Raw genomic sequence first — 19,499 nt, 5'->3', positions numbered from 1 at the left:
GTCACTTCCACCTTCCGCACGACAGAAGGCAGGGGGACCCCTAAGGGCTGGATCGTCCCCCCACCCTCTCCTCAAGTACAAGCGGTACTGCTCAGGTTGAAAATCAGCGGACCAGGGCCGCCCGGTGGCTCAGCGGTTGGGCGCCTGCCTTCCGCCCAGGGTACGATCTTAGGGTCCTGGGATCGGGTCCCGCATTGGGCTCCCTGCGTGGCGCCTGCTTCTCTCTCTGCCTCTTTCATGAAAAAAAAAAAAAAAAAAAAAACAAACCATAACGGACCAGCCCCCAAGTAGGACCCCACCCCGCCAGCCTGCCAGCCGCGAGGTGCTGGGAGTGACCGTGAAGTTGGACAGGCCCTGGCTCGGTTGCGCCTGGGGCTGGGGAAGAGGCGCAGGCCCAGCAGCTGAGGGCCATCCCTGAGGTCGGCCCTGGGTGAGGAGGGCAACCAGAAGGGGCTGGAGGAGCAGTGCCTCTTCCCATCACCAGACCTGTCCACGGCGGTTAAAAGGGCTGCTTGAGGTGGACACGAGCACATGCAGAGAATAAAGTTTACTTCATTTCACCAAAGTGAAATTTCTTAATACATTCTGGTAGCTGCTTTCCTGCAGCCCCAAACCCTGTGGGTGTTGGAGCACCCCCTACCCACAGCCTGGACCTTCATAATCAGCAGCCAGGAGCAGGGAAGCTTCAGGATTCAGGGTCTCAGACCTGTAAAGCCCCAGGCCAGAGGCTATGACATCACACAGGCCTGCTCCCACACGGAGGGGAGGGTGAAGTCCTGCAGGGGGCTCTGGTGCTCCTCCATCCTGGCTCCCCTTGTAGAGCAAGCCAGCAGGCAAGGCTTCCCCAGGGGGTGCAAAGTGGGTGGAAAGGTGGTGGTTGTGTTCTGTACACCTGTCTCCCCCACCGCCTCACTGGAGTTTCTCCTCTGTGCCCAGATGAGTAGCTGTCGTGAGTTCCCGTGCTGACAACCCCCACTCCCGGCACCAACCACCCTCAGCAGGCTGGTTGCCCAGGCCTTTCCTTCTACCACCGCCTTCACGAGGCTGCTTCAGAGCTGGGGCCCCTCTGGGGTAACAGAGGACACACATAGCACCATGCTGAGCCCAGGAGGGGGGACCCTGGGTGGGCAGCTGATGCCAGCTGACCCAGCTGTAAGGCTCCCACCCCTACCCTGGGGAGAGGAGTGAAAAAGACCACCCCCTTTACCCACAGGTCCCGCCCATGAGCACAGCCCACTTCCTGCTGGCCGCCAGGATGTTTTCCCCAGAAGCCCTCAGCTATGCTCCATCCACCCAGGGGAAGGAGAACAGCCTGAGCCGGACTTCATAGACAGGATGATCTGGGCATCAAATGACCAGTTCTTCCTCCCAAAGCCAGAAGCAAAGCTGTGTGAGGGATACAAGTGCTTAGAAAAATGGAATCTGAGGAAGGCAAGGGTTCCTTCCCGCATACTTTGTGAGGAGGGATGTGGTGCAGAAGGGAAGATGGAGTGAGATAAGGAAGGTGCTTGTAGCTTCGGGTGTGTTAAATTAGCTGGTGGGGCCATGAGCACACGTGAGGACCGGGGCCCCGCCAAGGGCCCAACCCCAACCCTCAGGCTCCAGCTGAAGTCCCCAGAGCCCGGACAGATGTCTGGGCAGAGGGGCTAAGAAGTGCAGGGTGGCAGCTGCTGCCTCTCCTTTAAGCACAAGCCTCAGAGAAACCAGCTCCAGCGCCCTCTGACTGGCGTGGCTGCGTCCCCACAGATCAAGTCCCACATTCTCCCCGAGAAAGCCCTTGCCCTTCTAGTGATGGCAGAGCAGGCGCCGGGAGAGGGGAGCGGGTGTGGGCAGCAGCTCTAAGTCTGCCTTCCTTCTGGAGGCAGCCCTGCCTGTCCCGGGGCTAGCTGTCCGCCTTCTTCATGTGGTGGAAGAGGTTACAGAAGAGCTCATACCAGAAGAACACGAAGCCGGTAGAGAGAGCGGCCTTCAGCAGGCTGGGGGACAGGCCCTTGAAGAAGCCCCTGGGGCCTTCCTCCCTCAGCACCTGCCGGGCGCAGTCCAGGAGGCCCTTATAGCTGCGGACCTGCCGGGGAAGAGGACAGAGGAGGTAATTAGCACACACACACACACACACACACACACACACATAAACACACACACAAACACACACGCTGGCTCTTTGGTCAGCCCCACACCTGGCACGTCACAGCTCCCGATGAACACCTGCCCGACAAAGCCATGAATGCCGAAAGGCTAGAGGAGTTAACCTCTCCTTTCTCTTCCAGGTGGCCTGGTAATTCATGTCTTTTTTTTTATTTTATTTTATTTATTTATGATAGTCACAGAGAGAGAGAGAGAGAGAGAGAGAGGCAGAGACATAGGCAGAGGGAGAAGCAGGCTCCATGCAGGGAGCCTGACATGGGATTCGATCCCGGGTCTCCAGGATCGCGCCCTGGGCCAAAGGCAGGCGCTAAACCGCTGCACCACCCAGGGATCCCTGGCCTGGTAATTCAGACTTAACAGGTGCGGTGCCTGGAAATCAGCACTGGACAGAGCTCCTAACTAACTGGGCCTCCTGAGGACCTTTTTCTGGCACCTGGGGGGCTCGGCGAAGCGTCTGCCTTTGGCTCAGGTCATGACCCCAGAGTCCTGGGTTCGAGCCCCGCATCAGGCTCCCTGCTCAGCAGGGTGTCTGCTTCTCCCCCTGCCCTTCCCCCTGCTCCTCCTCTCTCAAATAATTTTTTTTAAAAGATTTTATTTATTTATTCATGAGAGACACACAGAGACGCAGAGACACAGGCAGAGAGAGAAACAGGCTCCCTGCAGGCAGCCCAGTTTGGGACTCGATCCCAGTACCCCGAGATCATGACCTGTGACGAAGGCAGATGCTCAACCACTGAGCCACCCAGGTGCCCTGAAATAAAAAATCTTTTAAAAAAGGACTCTTTCCCCTATCCCACCTGGTCCCCCCTTGGGCAGTAGATCTGGATCGGACTCCTGTTGGCTTTGGGCCCCAGTCTGTCCTTCTCAGTTAGCCACATGCTGCTGCCAGACTCACGTCCCCAAATCTCAACTCCCCTCAAGCCTCGCTACCTTCAAATCTCCACTAACCCCCATGATGACAATGACATTATAACAAATCAAGTGGCACCTGGCTGGCTCAGTCCCAGAGTGTGGGACTCTTGATCTCAGGGTTATGAGTTCAAATCCCATGCTGGATGTGGACTTTAAAATAAAATAAAATCCAAGCTCCGTAGCCTGGTGTTCAGGGCATTGCTCCATTTGGCCTCAACTTCCCTCCCTAATCTGCCCTCATTCCCCACCAGTCCTCCCACCAAACCCACCACGCAGTCTGTTAGGAGCAAGGCCTCTCTCCTCTGTCCTGGCCTCTCACTGAATCTCCCTATGCAAATTTGAACCATTCCTGCGGTTCATAAATGACCGCAAGGACAAGTTCATAAATGGAAAAAGGAGGGCATACAACCTTGTATACATCCTGTATTTAATACAATGTACCCGTGAATGTTTATGCAAAGAACCAAAACTACAGCCAAAGGTTCTGTGTGATTATCTCTGGGTGGGTGGTGCAGGGGGGCTACCTGTGAGTCTTAGTTTTTATCTACAGGACTTCTCTGAACTTCCTACAAAGATGTATTACAAGGAACTCAATTCCTCTCTTCCCCCAAATACGGGGTGCTCCCTCCCTCCCCTGTCTCCCATTCCACGCCACTCCTCTCCTGTCATGTGTCAGGCCTGCAGCTTCCAGACTTCCCAGGTTCCCAGGTTCTAGAAGGAAAGCCCTGCAGTTACTCACCCTTGCTACACCCCAGCCCACCACTGGATGGCGCCCCAAAGGAGCAGGTGAAAATCCGGTTTGCAAAATCCAAACTGACTAAAGAATGACTATTAGTAACATCACAAAACCACCTAAACTGGGGCTTCTGTAAGTGACAAACCCTTTTAGTGCCTTTATAATGTAATTTAGTCAGATTTAATCCACCCCTCTCCAGAAACCCCTACAAAATAAAGCAAAAAACCCCATGCATCAGTGGGAGTCTCCTCTGTGTTCTGTAGTATTTTGGACCTTTCTTTTTCTTTTTCTTTTCTTTAGGTTTTATTTATTTGAAAAAGAGCACGAGAGCTTTGCGCAGTGGCAGTATCGTAGCCAATGAGGTTTATCCGAGGCGCGATTACTGCTAATTGAAAAAGAACACGAGAGCAGGGGAGAAACAGAGGGAGGGGACAAGCAGACTCTCCACACCAAGCATGAAGCCTAACATGGGGCTCGACCCATGACCCCGATATCATGACTCAACCCAAAACCAGGCGTCAGACACTCAACCAACTGAGCCACCCAGGAGCCCCAGGGACCTTTCTTATGTGAAGATATTCTTTGTCCCAAACTGAACACTTTTTTTTTTTTTTTAATTGAAGTAGGCTCCATGCCCAGGGTGGAGCCCAACACAGAGCCCAACACAGGGCTTGAACTCACAACCCTGAGATCAAGACCTGAGCTGAGATCGAGTTGAATGCTTAACCGACTGACCACCCAACTGCCCTGAACTGAACACTTTTTAAGAGCAAACACTGAACCCTCCTTCACCTGGATCATCCCACAGTGCCCAAACTGCACAGGGCTTTGTGTGTGGTGTTCCCATTTGTCTGGGGACCCCCAGGGACAGGCTGTGGGGGATAATGCTGCCCAGTAGGTAGGTGAGAGGCAGGGCTCAGAGCTCTCTGCAGGGGGATGGCTCACCTGCCCGAAGGTGGCTCGGGCCCGCTCAAACCCTCCAACCTGTAGCCGTTTCTTGAAGAGGTCCAGGGGGTACGTGAGGGTCTTGCTGATGACTCCAGCTCCACTGCCACAGAGCAGGTTTTTGAGGTTCTCTGAACCAAAGTGGGATTGAGAGGGAAAATGAGAGAAGGGCAATCGGGGAAGATAAGTTCAAAGTCAAGAGCTCTAAGCCTCCACCATAAAACTAAGACCCACTGGTATCCTGAATCTCCGAGGGGAGCCACACAGAGCCACTCTGGGCATGGATGACAAACGGGAGTGGAAGTAGGGGCTTTCAGGCTCCGTGGTGTGACTTGGTGCAAGGCCTGGAGGGACCAGGAGGCCCAGCCGCCCCCTCAGTCCCCCAAAACACACAACCCAAACCAGGCAGTCTGTAAGTGGGCCCTCTGACAAAAATGAAAACCCTGACCACAGTCAGGAATAAATGTTGATGGTGCCACTGCTGGGGTGGCAAGAGCCCAAAGTGTCTGCAGGTGGCTGGCTTGATTTGTTTGGTTGGCTGTACTACAGAGCAGGGTTTGGAGAACAGGGCCCTAGCCTCTGACAGGAAGACCTCAGCCCCTACATGGTTCAGAAAGAGATGCTATGGCATCGGGGTGGGGGCAGGGGAGACCCAGATTCTCCTCATTTGAGGGCTGTCTCACCACTGTTTGCTCCCTCGGTGGGAATGACCCATTCATGCACGTGCTTCAAGGCGCTGTAGAAGGAGAACTGGAATCCGGCGTAAGGGAAGATGGCAATCAAGGTGGGGTTCAAGCCTTTGTAGAAAACCAAGGGGCCTTCGGTCCTATACATGGTCACCACGGCTTCTCGAAGGGTTTTATACACCTGGATGGCAGGCATGCAGCTCGAGTGAGTGCATGGTGGTGGTTTGGCTCTAGGACACAACCCATCATGTGCACCTCCCCTCGGCTAATATCCCAGCTACCAAGAGCATTACTTCTCCTGCCCAGGGGACAAAGAAAATGCTGGACAAAACCCCCAAGGGTGGGGTTTTCCAGCAACTCCCTTTCCAGCTATTGACAAGACTAAGATGTCCACACAAGCGCACACCAGTTTATGCCCAAGGACAGCTGCCACAGCGCCCCGCAGAACAGCAAAGACACAATGTCCGCCCTTGGGTGACTGGTGACACCCCATCATGATGGCACACCCGTTCACAAGAACACGGTGCAGCTGCTGAAACAGGATCACGCCACTTACACGACTGAAAGAGAATAATCCCCCAAGTATATAGTGATGAGCACAGTGAGAGGTTGAGCAGTGGGTTTAGTGTTTGTGGAGGAGGAAACTAAGCAGGGATCACCCCCCACCCCCACCCAAGGATACTCGAGAAATGAGGAAGGGTGAGCATTACCTCCACGAAGGGAAGGCCAGGCAGGGGAAGCAAGATATTTACTCATTATTTTAGGCTATTTAGGTTTTTTGCCATGTGCATATATTTAACCTTTTGTAAGCTGTCCACAGGTGATCTCCAGGCGGGAAGACCACAGGGCATTGATTTTTCTGAGGACCCTTCTATTCTCTGCAGGGGACCAGAGCAGCTGTGGATGCAGGGAGGCACCTCACCAACAGGGCAGCTGATGGAGCTACTTGGGGTGTTAATGGGGGGGCCCTGGCTCTCTCCTCTCCTCTCAGCTCCCAGGCGCAGGCAGCCACACCGAAGGATTTCACCCTGGTGACCTCCATGAGAGCACCCAGACTCAGAGGAAGACCATCGAGCAACGAGCCTGCCACAGACCACGTCCCACTGCACTTCTCCAGGTCCCCTGCAACACCAGGCTGGCAGCCCAGGGCCACTAGACAGCTGAGGACAGCCCTGCTAAGAACAGAGCCCAGGGGCACCCACTGGCTCAGTGGTGTGTGTGACTCTTGTTGATCTCAGGATCACCAGTCTGAGCCCCATTGTGGGGGCAGAGATTTACTTAAAAAACAAACAGAAACCACAAAACCCCCGGAGACCAAAAATGATCCATGAGGGGCAGAAGGGCAGAGGAATCATCTGGAGGGAAGAGACAGTATAGACAGAAGAAGAAAACTAAAGGAAACTGAGACCAACCACAAAATTAGAAACAATATTCTCTGAGGCCACAGAGAAGGCAACACCTCCGTGATAAAAGGTGGGGGCGTCTATCGAGCCCCACATCGGGCTCCCACTTCCCTCTGCTGTTCCCCCCGCTGGTGCTCTCTGTCAAACAGATAAATAAAATCTTAAAAAAAAAATTAAAGGGATCCTGGGTGGCTCAGTGGTTTGGCGCCTGCCTTTGGCCCAGGGCGTGATCCTGGAGTCCAAGGATTGAGTCCCGCGTCGGGCTCCTGGCATGGAGCCTGCTTCTCCCTCCTCCTGTGTCAATGCCTCTCTCTTTCTCTCTCTATATCTATCATGAATAAATAAATAAATCTTAAAAAACAATTTTTTTTTTGGCCACCCAGGTGTCCCAAACACCTCTATTTTCAAAAAAAGATAATAAGGTGGTTTTTTTTTTTTTTTTTAACAACTCTGTGGTAAAACCACAATGAGATACCACTATTCACACCTAGTAGACTGGCTAAAATTTCAAATAAAATAAACAGGAGGGCCTGGGTTGGTTAGGTGCTGACCCTTGGTTTCAGCTCAGGTCAAGACTTAAGGGTCTTGAGACTGAGCCCCACACTCAGCAGGGAGTCTGCATGAGATTCTTTCCTCCTGCCCATCCCCCTGCTCAGGCACACTCATTTGTTCTCTCTCTCAAGTAAATAAATAAGAACAAAATATAAATTAAAAACAGATAATACTAAGTATCGGTGAGGATAGGTGCCACTGGAACTCTTAGTGGGTTTGCAAAATGGCATAGCCAAGTAGCAACTGGGCTGGCTTTTCCTCATAAAACTAAACTTTTTCACCATACAACTCAACAACCCCACCCCTAGGTATTCACCCAAGAGAAACAAAATGTTCACACAAGCATTTGTAGGTGAATGTTCATAGTGGTTTTATTCATAACCACCAAAAAAACTGAACCACCCTGATCTCTTCCAACTAATAAACCATGGTGGGGGCCACAGGGATAGAATACTATGCAGCAAGGAAAAAGAACCAGCCACTCATATAGCAACATGGATGAATCTCAACTAGAGACACCAAGTGAAGGGCACCTACTCAAACACCTATGCAAGACGTGATTCCCTGTATGTGACATTCGGAAAAACATACAACTTTAGACAGAAGACAGACCAGGGGTTAACTGAGGCTGTCAATAAAGAGGAACTAACTATAGAGAGGCAAGACATTTTGGAGGTGATAGAATTTTTGCTTTATGTCTTGATTATATAGTAGTGGTTATGGGACTGTATGCATTCATCAAAAGTCAGAGGAGCACCTGGGTGGCTGAAGTGTCTGATTTGGTGGTGAAGTGTCTGATTTGGGCTTAGGTCATGATCTCAGGGCCCTGAGACTGAGCCCTATGTCGGGCTCCAAGCTCAGCAAGGTCTGCTCATACTCTCTCCTTCAAATACATAAAATCTTACAAAAAAAAAAAAAAAAAAAAAGAAAGAAAGAAAGAGAGAGAGAAAGCTGTACACTAAAAAGAGTGAATTTTACCATGTAAGTAATGCTTCGACAAACGAAAGCAAACCAAGAAAGTGCTCTTAGGAACTAATAAACTAATATACTACTGTTACAAGCATTTTTTTTAATTCAATAGAGGGCTCCAAATGATAAAGGCAAGGAAACCTCCCAGAAACTAGGACAGAGAGGCAGCTGAACAATAGTAGAGCAAAGAGAAGTCAATCAGAGGATCAACCCAGGATGTCCAACTGACATGAATTCCACAAAGAGGAAAAAAAAAAAAAACCCAGAAAGTAGCAATTGTGAATAAATCATTCTTGACCATTTTCTAGGCATGAGAACAGGAATGTCTAGATCTAAGAGTCCAGGAAGTGCCCATCACAATGAATGAAAGAGACATGGATCAGTGCATATTACTGGTAAATTTCTAGAATGCCAGAAATCAAGAAGGGATCCTGGAAGTTCCCAAGGCAGGAAGGATGATAGTTTCATATAAAGGATAATTAATCAGAGTGATTCTGGATTTCTCTACGGCAACACTGAGAGCTACCTAGAATTCTACACCCAAATTGTAAGTCAAGTGTAAGTAGGGTCAAATAAAGGCATTTTCTATCAAGCCTTCCCTAAAAAAGCTCTATCTCAAGTATATCTTTACCAAAATGAGGGATTAGTCAAGAAAGAGAAGACATGGGACCCAACAAGAAAATTCCTAACAGAACAGCTGATAATAGTCCTGGAGCAAAGAGTACATACTGAAGCCAGAGGGTGAAGGCTGTCAGAGTGGGGAGCTCCAGGAGAGTCTCCATAATAATGGGTGACTAATGACCACAGGCTGACTCTATGAAGACTGTTTGAGGGTATTTTGTAATAAGCATACAGGAAGCTAAACAAAATACAAGGCAATCACTAACTTCAGGCAAGACAAAGATACACAAGAAAATGTAATTATAATGTATTTCAATGCTTAGCAGTAACATTTACATAATCATAACAGCACACTCAGTACTGATTTAGCCAAAATCTATAAATTAGTTATACTGAAATCAGAGAAAGCACAAGCATGCAAGGGTGATGGTAAAAGAGGTAAAAGCTCATCTTCCACAGTAGCCATCTATAGCTAATGTCTATAATTTAAAAACTAGAAAGAAAAAGAGAGAGAACTAGTAGTATAAACATGCTACTAAGAATTAGTACATAATGGAAGAGCCACAAGTGGTTACCTCTGGGTACTGGAATCAGGGGGTGGCTGTTTCTTTGTTGTAATTCATGCAGAACCACCAGTCTTTTTAACCTTTATACATCTTACAGATCACTGATGAAGAAACATTTTAAAGACTTCATTTATTTAGAAAGAATGAGAGCAAACATGAGCAGGGGAGGGGCAAAGGGAAAAGGAGAGAGAGAATCTCAAGCAGACTCCATGCTGAGCAAGGAACCCTAAGGCAAGACTTGATGTCATGACCCTGACATCATGACTTGAGCCTAAACCAAGAATCAGATGCTCAACCAACTGAGCCACCGAGGTACCCCTGATTAAGAAACATTTAAAAGGTGAGGATTTAGGGCAGCCCAGGTGGCTCAGCGGTTTAACGCTGCCTTCAGCCCAGGGCATGATCCTGGAGACTCGGGATGGAGTTCCACATCGGGCTCCCTGAATGGAGCCTGCTTCTTTCTCTGCCTGTGTCTCTGCCTCTCTGTGTGTGTCTCTCATGAAGAAATAAATAAAATCTTAAAAAAAAAAAAAAAAAGGTGAGGATTTACAGCATGGCTACTACTGATCTATGTAAAGAAGAGGGTCTACAGCTTTTAAACTACTCACTTTGGCACACAATACAATTTCCTGATCATTCCAGAATCTAGAATCTCTATCTCAATCATCTAAGCCAGAGAGATGTTACTCTTTTTTTTTCCTTCTTTTTTTTTTTTTTTTAATTTTTTATTTATTTATGATAGTCACAGAGAGAGAGAAAGAGGCAGAGACACAGGCGGAGGGAGAAGCAGGCTCCATGCACCGGGAGCCCGATGTGGGACTCGATCCCGGGTCTCCAGGATCGCGCCCTGGGCCAAAGGCAGGCGCCAAACCGCTGCGCCACCCAGGGATCCCTTTTTTTTCCTTCTTTATTCTCTTTTCTCTTAAACATTTTTCTTCCCACAGACCTCTTTTTCAAGTTTATTATTGAAATATAATTGATATACAATGCTCTATTAGGTGTACTTATGGATACACAAGGTGTACTTAGGATATACAAGGCTCTATTATTTAGGTGTACTTTCTCATAGATTTTTATTTTTTTTTTTTACTAAAGGTTGGGAAGTAATGGAAAAGGACACCAGCATCCCAGAATGGAAAAGCCAATGAAGCACCACCACTCATCTTTTTTTTTCATCCCAGCAGCCACCATGTTGCTGAGGGCTATGTCTTCTCCAACTGCAAACACTCTTTCCCTCTCCCCATCTCTCTGCTCAGTGCTTAGGGCCCTCATCTCATTTCTCCACCAGAAGAAAGCTGTATTTCCCACTGGAGTGCCATACAGAAGGATGCAGCTCTCATGTCCCATTCCTTTGCTTGTAGACTGGTTCCAGGGCACTTTGCCCTTCTAAACCAAGAAAGTCATCAACAAAAGGGCTCCACCAACCCAGGATCTCCACCCCAGGCAACTGAACTGAACTGAAACCATAGTTACTCTAAAGCACATCAAATGCTTCCCAAAAAAAATACCCTAAAGCAGAAAGGAAACAGAAAAATTATTCTTTATTGGGTGAGCACACACATGCGGTGCACACATACACACAATGCTATTCTTATATATGTCCAGGAAACAGAGATTATGGTGGGGAGGTCTATTTCAGGATTTAATCCCTCCCTTTCATTCAGTAAATTCTTCCTGGAATCTGACTCAATTATCCCATTTCCTCTATCCATTCTTTGTGGAAAACAAAAACACTCTGCTTATAACTCAAATATGATCTCAAGTTTCATTCTCCCAGATGCCTCTACCATCCAGCCTGCTGTTCATTATTTGTTCTGTTTCCCACCTGTAGGTTCTGGATCCCTCATGAGGCTGTGAGCACCTTGCATGGTGCTCAGCACATTTATAGGTTTTACAGATGGACCAGCAGAGGGGAGGCAAAGCCCCCAGGCTCTCCCACTTTGTTCCCTCTAAAGAAAAGAGTCCTTGCTCCTGGAACACCTTCTGTTATTTGGGCACCCCCTCTCTGGCCCAGCTACTCACCTTGGGCTCACCCTGAGCTGCAAAGCGAGTACGCAGCACATCCACAGGATGCACAGCGAGGGTGGCTGCGCTGGCAGACAGGCCGCCACACACGAAGTGCACTGAGAAGTCACGGGCATCGTACTTGGTGGCTCTGTGCACCAGCTCGGTCAGGAGTTCAAATGACAGAAACTGCAAGAGCACATGACAGAGTAATTGAGAAATACTCCCCCCAAAACACCACAGCCCAGGTGGAGCTCAGTTCTACGGTAAGGAAATACTCTTCTTGTGCAATGACAAAACACAATAAACATAATTTTGTGCAAAGTACAGATGCGATTTTATATTCTATTTGAGTAGAGCCAAATATCAAAAGGGTTAGGAAAATGATGGGAAAAATTTTATATCACAAAGTTTTGTTTTGTTTTTTTTTTAAGATTTTACTCATTTATTCATGACAGACACAGAGACAGTGAGGCAGAGACACAGGCAGAGGGAGAAGCAGGCTCCCTACTAGGAGCCTGATTCCGGACTTGATCCCAGAACCCTGGGATCACAATCTGAGCCAAAGGCAGACGTCAACCACCAAGCCAACCAGGCATCCCAAAAGTTTTTGGGTTTAAGATTTTATTTGAGGGAGAACAAGAGCATGGGTGAGGGAGTGGGGAGAGAGAATCTGAAGCAGACTCTGCACAGAACACACAGCCCAATGTGGGGCTCGATCCCATAGCTGGGAGATCATGACCTGAGTCGAAACCAAGAGTTGGATGCTTCACCGACTGAGCCACCCAGGCACCTCTATGCCAGAAATTTCAGAAAGTTCTACACGGAGGTGCCTGGGTGGCTCAATCGGTGAAGTGTCTGCCTTCAGCTCAGGTCATGATTTCAGGGTCCTGGGACTGTGTCCCACATTGGGCTCCCTACTCAGTTGTAAGTCTGCTTCCCCCTCTCCCCCTCTCACTCTCTCTTTCTCAAATAAAGTCTTAAAAAAAAAAAGTTCTACTCAACGAGTTTCCTCAGAACTGGGAAAGGAAAACCATTGCTGGATTCTCTGTGGGTACCCTTTCAGTGCAACTAGCAGTGGCACTGCTTGACACTCTGCCCTGGAGCAGAAATTGTCTCAGAAGTCTACTTATTCCATATTCTATGGTATAAGCCCCCTTATGCTGAGACCTTCCTCAGGCAAGGTCTCAAGATGGCTCAGGCTCCTGAGAGCATGCTACTGTGTGTATCCATCACGCTGCAGCCTCTGAGTGCTAGCCACGGAGGCAGAATGGCAGGGGAGTGTCAACCCATGAGTACGTGACCTCAGCCATCGCTGTGATGCCACAAGAAAGGCAGACAGGGGCTACTCTGGCTGTCCAGGTGGGAATCCTGATTCGGCCAACTTTCTCGCGGGTGACTTTTGGCTGGCTTCGTTACTTAAGCTCTCTCTGCCTCGTCTTCTGTTGGTAACACAGGTGCGACCTCAAAGGCCTGCTGTGAAGCACGGGCTCGCAGTGAGCACAGCACAGGCTGAGTCCTACTAGCCACTAAGAGTGTACGGCTACACACCACCCACCATGAAATCAACTGGTGCTGGGCCGCCTGGGTGGCTCAATCAGCTGGGCGTCTGACTCTTAGTCTCGGCTCAGGTCACAATCTCGGGGATGTGGCACTGAACCCCCAGTTGGGCTCCATGCTCAGCGGGGAGTCTGCTTGTCCCTCTCTCTCTGCTCTTGCCCGTGCTTGGGTGCACATGCTCTCTCTCAAATAAATAAGTAAATAAATAAATAAAATGTTAAACAAAACAGAACAAAACCAGCTGGTAGTGAGCAGCATGAACGTGTGAACAGAAGATAAGAGGCCTGCATTCTCACTCAACCCGGGCTCTCCACACCCAGGCTGTGTGGCTTTGACAGCTCTCTGCTCCTCTGTGATCCACAAAACACCACGTCTACCTTCCTCACAATGCTGCTGGGAAGTTCAAAGGAAGTAGAGGTGTGAAAATGCTATTTTGAATAATGAAAGGACTGGTATCACCGCTTGCCAAAACTCACTGGGGGCACAGCATCAGAACAGCCTCCTAGGGGCAACACCTGATATCCAGCTGATGCTAAGTCCTCTTGGTGGGTGGAGGACAGGGGGGAACATATGGAAGGGAATGCCCATGGCACAGCTTGATCTGACTCTATCTTCAATTTCAGACTTCAAACTCCAGGTAGTTTCCTGATTAAGACAAGTAGAAGGTGTGGTGACTGCCTCCTGCTGTCCTACCCAGGCAGGGTCCCTGTGGGCCCCACCTTCCGTGTGTTCCTCTGTTGAGCAACATGAACCCAGGGGCCTGACCGCCGACTCATTCTCCCCCGCCACCTACCTGGACAGCTCCGTAGCCTATAGAGAGAAGCTGGGCTGGGACATGTCCTTTCCAGAATGCTGTGGGGCCTTCCTCCTGCAAGATCTGTCTCCCGGCCTGTAGGATCCCATGGTATTTTGCACCAGGGTCACTGCGAGACAGGCGTTCAATCTGAAGCTGGAAGCAAAATTGAAAAGGTCAGGACAACAGGGGCAAGGGTAGGGTGAGAAGGAGCGATTTCGAAAATGGAACAAAGGCAGTGAAGTGCTTCTCCTTGACCAAATTCCAAGCTCTAGAAACTGCTTTGACAAGAAAGAGAGAACTTGTCATCCAGACCATTACATGGAAAAAAAAGGAAAAGGATACCTGGAAACGGATCTTGATGACATCCAAGGGGCTGATCATCACCCGAGTGACAAGTCCAGACACAGAGCCAGCAACAGCCACCTCAAAACTGGAAATATTCCTGCCATCAGCTTTGGGGTCATAGCCGACCATCCCTGCCTCCGGCCCATACAATGTCCATCAGTTTCAAGCTAAAAGCAAAGAAGAGACATGGAGTAAACACCAGAGCAAGTTCGTAGGGTCTCTGCTTACAAGCCACCTCCTCAGAGCAGCCCTCCTGGACTGTCCTCTAAAACAGCACCCACATCCCCTCTAATCCCCTTTCCCTGCTTTATTCTTTTATATAGCATTGACAGGGATCCCTGGGTGGCGCAGCGGTTTGGCGCCTGCCTTTGGCCCAGGGCGCGATCCTGGAGACCCGGGATCAAATCCCACATCGGGCTCCCGGTGCATGGAGCCTGCTTCTCCCTCCGCCTGTGTCTCTGCCTCTCTCTCTCTCTCTGTGACTATCATAAGTAAATAAAAATTAAAAAAAAAATAAAAAAATAAAAAAATATATATAGCATTGACATACTGGACATTTATTCTGCACATCTGTCTCTTGCCACTTTCCCCACTAGGATGCGGACCTGTGAAAACATGGCCTTGCTCTCATCTGCCCATCCCCGAATTTCCAGTGCTGAGAACAGAGCCCAGCATGGTGAGTGCTAAGATTCACTGACTGAACAAAGCAACAGGCTTGGCAGGAAATCGTTCAGTTCCAAAGATGTTTGCTTTCCAAGACACCTGGCTTTATGGCAAACTCCTGCCTGAGGTGAAGTCCCAGGCTCGGCCAGTGTGGGAGCAGAGCCCACGACAGCGGAGCACGGAGGGAGATGTTAGACATTCAGGCTCTGGGAGCGCTCCACGGGATTCTCCGAAAAGCCCACAAGATCCAGAGGAAGAGCCCAGCGACTCCTGGGCACTCTTGCCTTCCTTCCCCACCGTCTGAACACCTCCGGCCCAGCTCTGGCAATGAAGCTACGCTGTGCTATGCTTTGTAATGATGCTCCCCAGCCCACCTGATCCCTGTTGACCTCTTCAACCTCACCCTGGACCTCTCTTCAGCCGCTTCAACTAGGTGGGCCCGGCTCTGGCCCAGTTCCTAGAAAACACTGCTTGAGTTCCTATCTGCCAACCTTGCCTCTGCACCCAATATTCCCCGTGTCTGAAACACAGTGGCTCTCCCCATTTCCCCCTGTATACCCCACTCCCCCTACTCCCTCTTCCCCAGGCTAGCTCCTCCTGTGCACCAAGGCTCAGCTAAAGAGCATCCTCCCCAGGCGTTTTCCTTATGGCCTCTCTAGCATTCACAGCACTTGCCCTGCGTTGAGAATTACTGTTCTAGAGAAATATTAGCACGGGTGTGTAAAATGTCACACATGACATCACTGTTTGTAAAACTGGATATAACACAAGTGCTGGGCAGCCCCGGTGTCTCAGCGGTTTAGTGCCACCTTCCGCCCAGGGTGTGATCTTGGAGACTCAGAATCAAATCCCATGTTGGGCTCCCTGCATGGAATCTGCTTCTCCCTCTGCCTGAGTCTCTGCCCCCCTCTCTCTTTCTCTGTGTCTCTCATGAATAAATAAATAAAATCTTAAAAAAAAAAACCCACACAAGTGCTTATCAATAGACAGATGGATAAATATACTAAGTCACATCCAAGCAATGGAATCCTATGCAGCCATTAAAAAGGATGAGCCAGGGGCAGCCCGGGTGAAAAACAGTTAAGACCTAATACACTCTGTAGGGCAGCAGAAAGCATAGAGGAGAAGCCTGTATGAACACATACAACAGTTTGGTAAGATTACCTTTGGGGGAAGGGTTGGCAATGGAAGAGAGAAAACACACTTTTCCTTTTTATTTAAGATTTTGTTTATTTGAGAGAGAGAGAGGGAGAGAGAGAGAGAATGAGCATGAGCAGGGGGAGAGGAAGAGGGAGAGAGAAAGGGAAAAGCAGACTCTCCACTGAGCAAGGAGTCCGATGTGGGGCTCGATCCCAGGACCCTGAGATCATGACCTGAGCTGAAGGCAGATGCTTAACTCCAGGTGCCACTCCCTTTTTCTTTTTTTTTTTTAAAGATTTTATTTATTTATTCATAGACAGAGAGAGAGAGAGAGAGACAGACAGACAGACAGGCAGGCAGAGGGAGAAGCAGACTCCATGCAGGGAGCCCGATGTGGGACTCTATCCCAGGTCTCCAGGATCAGGCCCTGGGCTGAAGGCGGCGCTAAACCGCTGAGCCACCCGGGGCTGCCCCCTTTTTCTTTACAATTCCGTATCATGTGAATTTGTTATGCACCACCCGACTCAAAACAACTAAAACTGAATATAAAATGATTTTAGAAGGGGCAGCAGCATTAACCTAGTTCTTGAATACCAATAGTAACAGGAAACTCAGTGCCCACACAGGGCCAAGCTCTACACGTCACTGACTCTTTTTCTCCACTGGAACTCTGTCTGCACCACTCCCTCAGCCCAAAATTCACTCTCCTGAAAATATCAAAAAGTGCTCAAAGCCATCTTTAAAACTAACAAGGCCCTAAGGTAGCTTCATCAGCAAAGTATTCTAAAATAACATTTTAGGGACACCTGGGTGGCTCAGCGGTTGAGCGTCTGCCTTCGGCTCAGGTCGTGATCCCGGGATTTGGGATCGAGTCCCACATGGGGCTCCTGTGAAGAGCCCGCTTCTCCCTCTGCCTGTCTCTGCCTCTCTCTCTCTCTATCTCTCATGAATAAATAAATAAATAAATCTTTAAAAAAAAAATAAAATAACATTTTATTAAAATTCTATTGGTGGAAAAAAAAATAAAATAAAATAAAATTCTATTGGTGGGACGCCTGGGTGGCTGAACAGCTGACTCTTGATTTCAGCTCAGGTCATGATCTCAGGGTGGTGAGTTCAAGCCCCATATCCGGCTTTGTGCTAGAGAAGGAGTCTGCTTGAGATTCTCTCTCTCTGCCCCTCTCTTTTCCACTGGCACACACACTCTCTCTCTCTTAATAAATAAATAAAATCTTATTAAAAAAAAAAAACTCTCATGTATGAAATCTCCCCACCCCTGCCAGGAATGTGCCCATTTCTTGGCAGCTTCTTCCTCTTTCCCATTAACTTTCTGACATTAACTCAAGCTGCTTCTCTCCAGGCACCTGTGAGAAGCAGCTTAAACACCGGCATGTGACTGGGAGGCACTGGGAGGCACTGTGTCTCCAGGCCTGGGGCCACTGAGATCACTCTGAGCGGGGTGAGTGCTCTGCCATCAGGGAGGGAATGGGTCGTCTCCATAAACAAGCAGCTCTGCATAGCTGGACATAACAGAAGACCTCAGATCAATAAGTCTGAGTTCAAGACTTCTTCTAGTCCCGATGAGCCCGGGAGGCTCTGCCTCTTCCTAGTCCCCTGGGAGGCTTATTTATTTTTTTAATTTTTATTTATTTATGATAGTCATACAGAGAGAGAGAGAGAGGCAGAGACACAGGCAGAGGGAGAAGCAGGCTCCATGCACCGGGAGCCTGATGTGGGATTCGATCCCGGGTCTCCAGGATTGCGCCCTGGGCCAAAGGCAGGCGCCAAACCGCTGCGCCACCCAGGGATCCCCTGGGAGGCTTATTTAACCTTGGTTCTCCTCTCTTCTGTAAAATAGAAACGAGGTCTGTCCTGCCTAACTCAGACTGCTGAGAGGATCATGCAAGATCCCGTATGTGGTAAGCTTTGTAGAAAAGGTTAAGTCAAGGATCCCTGGGTGGCCCGGCGGTTTGGCGCCGCCTTCAGCCCAGGGCGTGATCCTGGCGACCCGGGATCGAGTCCAGCGTCGGGCTCCCCGCATGGAGCCTGCATCTCCCTCTGCCTGTATCTCTGCCTCTCTCTCTCTCTCTCTCTCTCTTTCTCTCTCTGTGTGTGTCTTTCATGAATAAATAAATAAAATCTTTAAAAAAAAAAGGTCTAAAAACCATGAAAGTCTAAAAGTCTAAAACCCGTGAAAGGACTGGTTGAATCGAATCCCATAGTGACCTTACTTTTTCCGCTTGTTCGAATTTCCTTCTTGTACCAGTAAACCTTGAGATTTACCTAAAGAGACAAAATATAAATGAACCGTAACTATATGCACAATACACGGAACAGAGCACCCAGAGCCGGGGCCCGCTGGAGCGAGCGGCAGGGGGGGCGAGCCGGCCTCCGCCACCCTCTTCTCTTCACTGCAGAAGCCCTGGCGTCGGGCTGCGAGCCGGGAGCTCCCGCGCCCGTGCGCCCACGCGTGCGGCCGGGGGTCCCGCAGACGTCCCCGCGTGTGGACATCAGCGTCCAGCTCTGTCTCGGGCCGTTCCCTCCCTGAGTCCGAGCAGACGCCCGTGAAACAGGCACCCACGTGTATGGGTGTCCCGCGTGTGAGCGAGGTTTTTGCTCCCTGAGGATGCGCCTCAGGTCGGGCGTGACATGAGCGCGTACAGGCCCTGCCCCCCCGCGTGAGTGCCGGCGCGCGTGTGCGACCCACCCGTCCCCGAGCGCAACGGCCAGGAAGGGGCAGGTAGAGGTCACTCACCCGGCACGCAGGGCGCGGCCCGACTCCGCGCGGGCTTCTCTTCCAACCTCCTCACGCAGTCTCACAGCAAAACTAATTGCGCTCGGCAGCAACTGACGGGCTCTCAGGCCAATCAGAGTGCAGCTTCCCACAGACTCTGGGCCAATAGTTGTACAGCCACAGACGGGCAACACCTCTTTGCAAGGTGTCACTGGGTAATGTAGTCCGCCGCTACTGAGGCTGGTTCTCCCCGCCTCCCCCGCGGTGCCAGGCGCAGAGCTTTCTGGGAGATGTAGTCTCGCTGCGCGCGCGTGCGCCGGTGTTAATCACGCGTGGGTAGAGGGTGCGTCCCGAAGTCTGGCAGTGCCCTTCGGCGGTGCCGCGCTGAGTGGCCTGCGGCTCCCGTCGTCCTGCGACCGGGTGGAAGCTTGAGTACCCTGAATTTGACCCGCTTTCCTCAAAACCCTCAGAGTCCCAAGAACTCAGATAATCTAAACTTGCGAAAGATGGCGGGAAGTTTAGCTAAAGCCTGGAGGACTTGGGGAAGGAGTAAATGGGTTTTTGAAACCAGGAAGAGCACGGCAAAAATGTGGTTTTGTTTCCCCTTAGGGTTTACTGTGCATAATTTCTTATTATAAAAATCTTATAACAATACATTACAGACGCTACAGAAAATGTAGAAATGAAGGGGGAAATGACTCATCCTACGGCTCTCACACCAA

General features: G+C 49.9%; 1 protein-coding gene and 1 pseudogene across 2 annotated transcripts; one reads left to right on the top strand and one right to left on the bottom strand.

Moving 5' to 3' along the window:
- Positions 1-532: 532 nt before the first annotated feature.
- Positions 533-18,919, bottom strand: SLC25A19 (solute carrier family 25 member 19). Of its 2 annotated transcripts, none has more exons than XM_025999723.2 (8): positions 18,799-18,919; positions 18,275-18,326; positions 14,238-14,407; positions 13,893-14,048; positions 11,558-11,728; positions 5,422-5,605; positions 4,739-4,869; positions 533-2,065 (listed from the first exon to the last, which is right to left on the bottom strand). In XM_025999723.2, the coding sequence occupies exons 3-8, from the start codon at positions 14,367-14,369 to the stop codon at positions 1,883-1,885; spliced, it is 957 nt and encodes a 318-aa protein (XP_025855508.1). In that variant the 5' UTR covers positions 14,370-14,407; positions 18,275-18,326; positions 18,799-18,919; the 3' UTR covers positions 533-1,882. The 2 variants fall into 2 exon arrangements, with proteins under 2 accessions (XP_025855508.1, XP_025855509.1); XM_025999724.2 differs by having other exon boundaries at positions 18,270-18,326; positions 18,799-18,878.
- LOC112920934 (U4 spliceosomal RNA) lies at positions 4,122-4,196 on the top strand (annotated as a pseudogene).
- Positions 18,920-19,499: the final 580 nt, after the last annotated feature.

Source organism: Vulpes vulpes, chromosome 2 (genome assembly GCF_048418805.1).
Source record: "Vulpes vulpes isolate BD-2025 chromosome 2, VulVul3, whole genome shotgun sequence".
Lineage (NCBI taxonomy): Eukaryota > Metazoa > Chordata > Mammalia > Carnivora > Canidae > Vulpes > Vulpes vulpes.
Note: the sequence above shows the minus strand (reverse complement) of the source record. Positions and strands in the feature narration are given on the sequence as shown.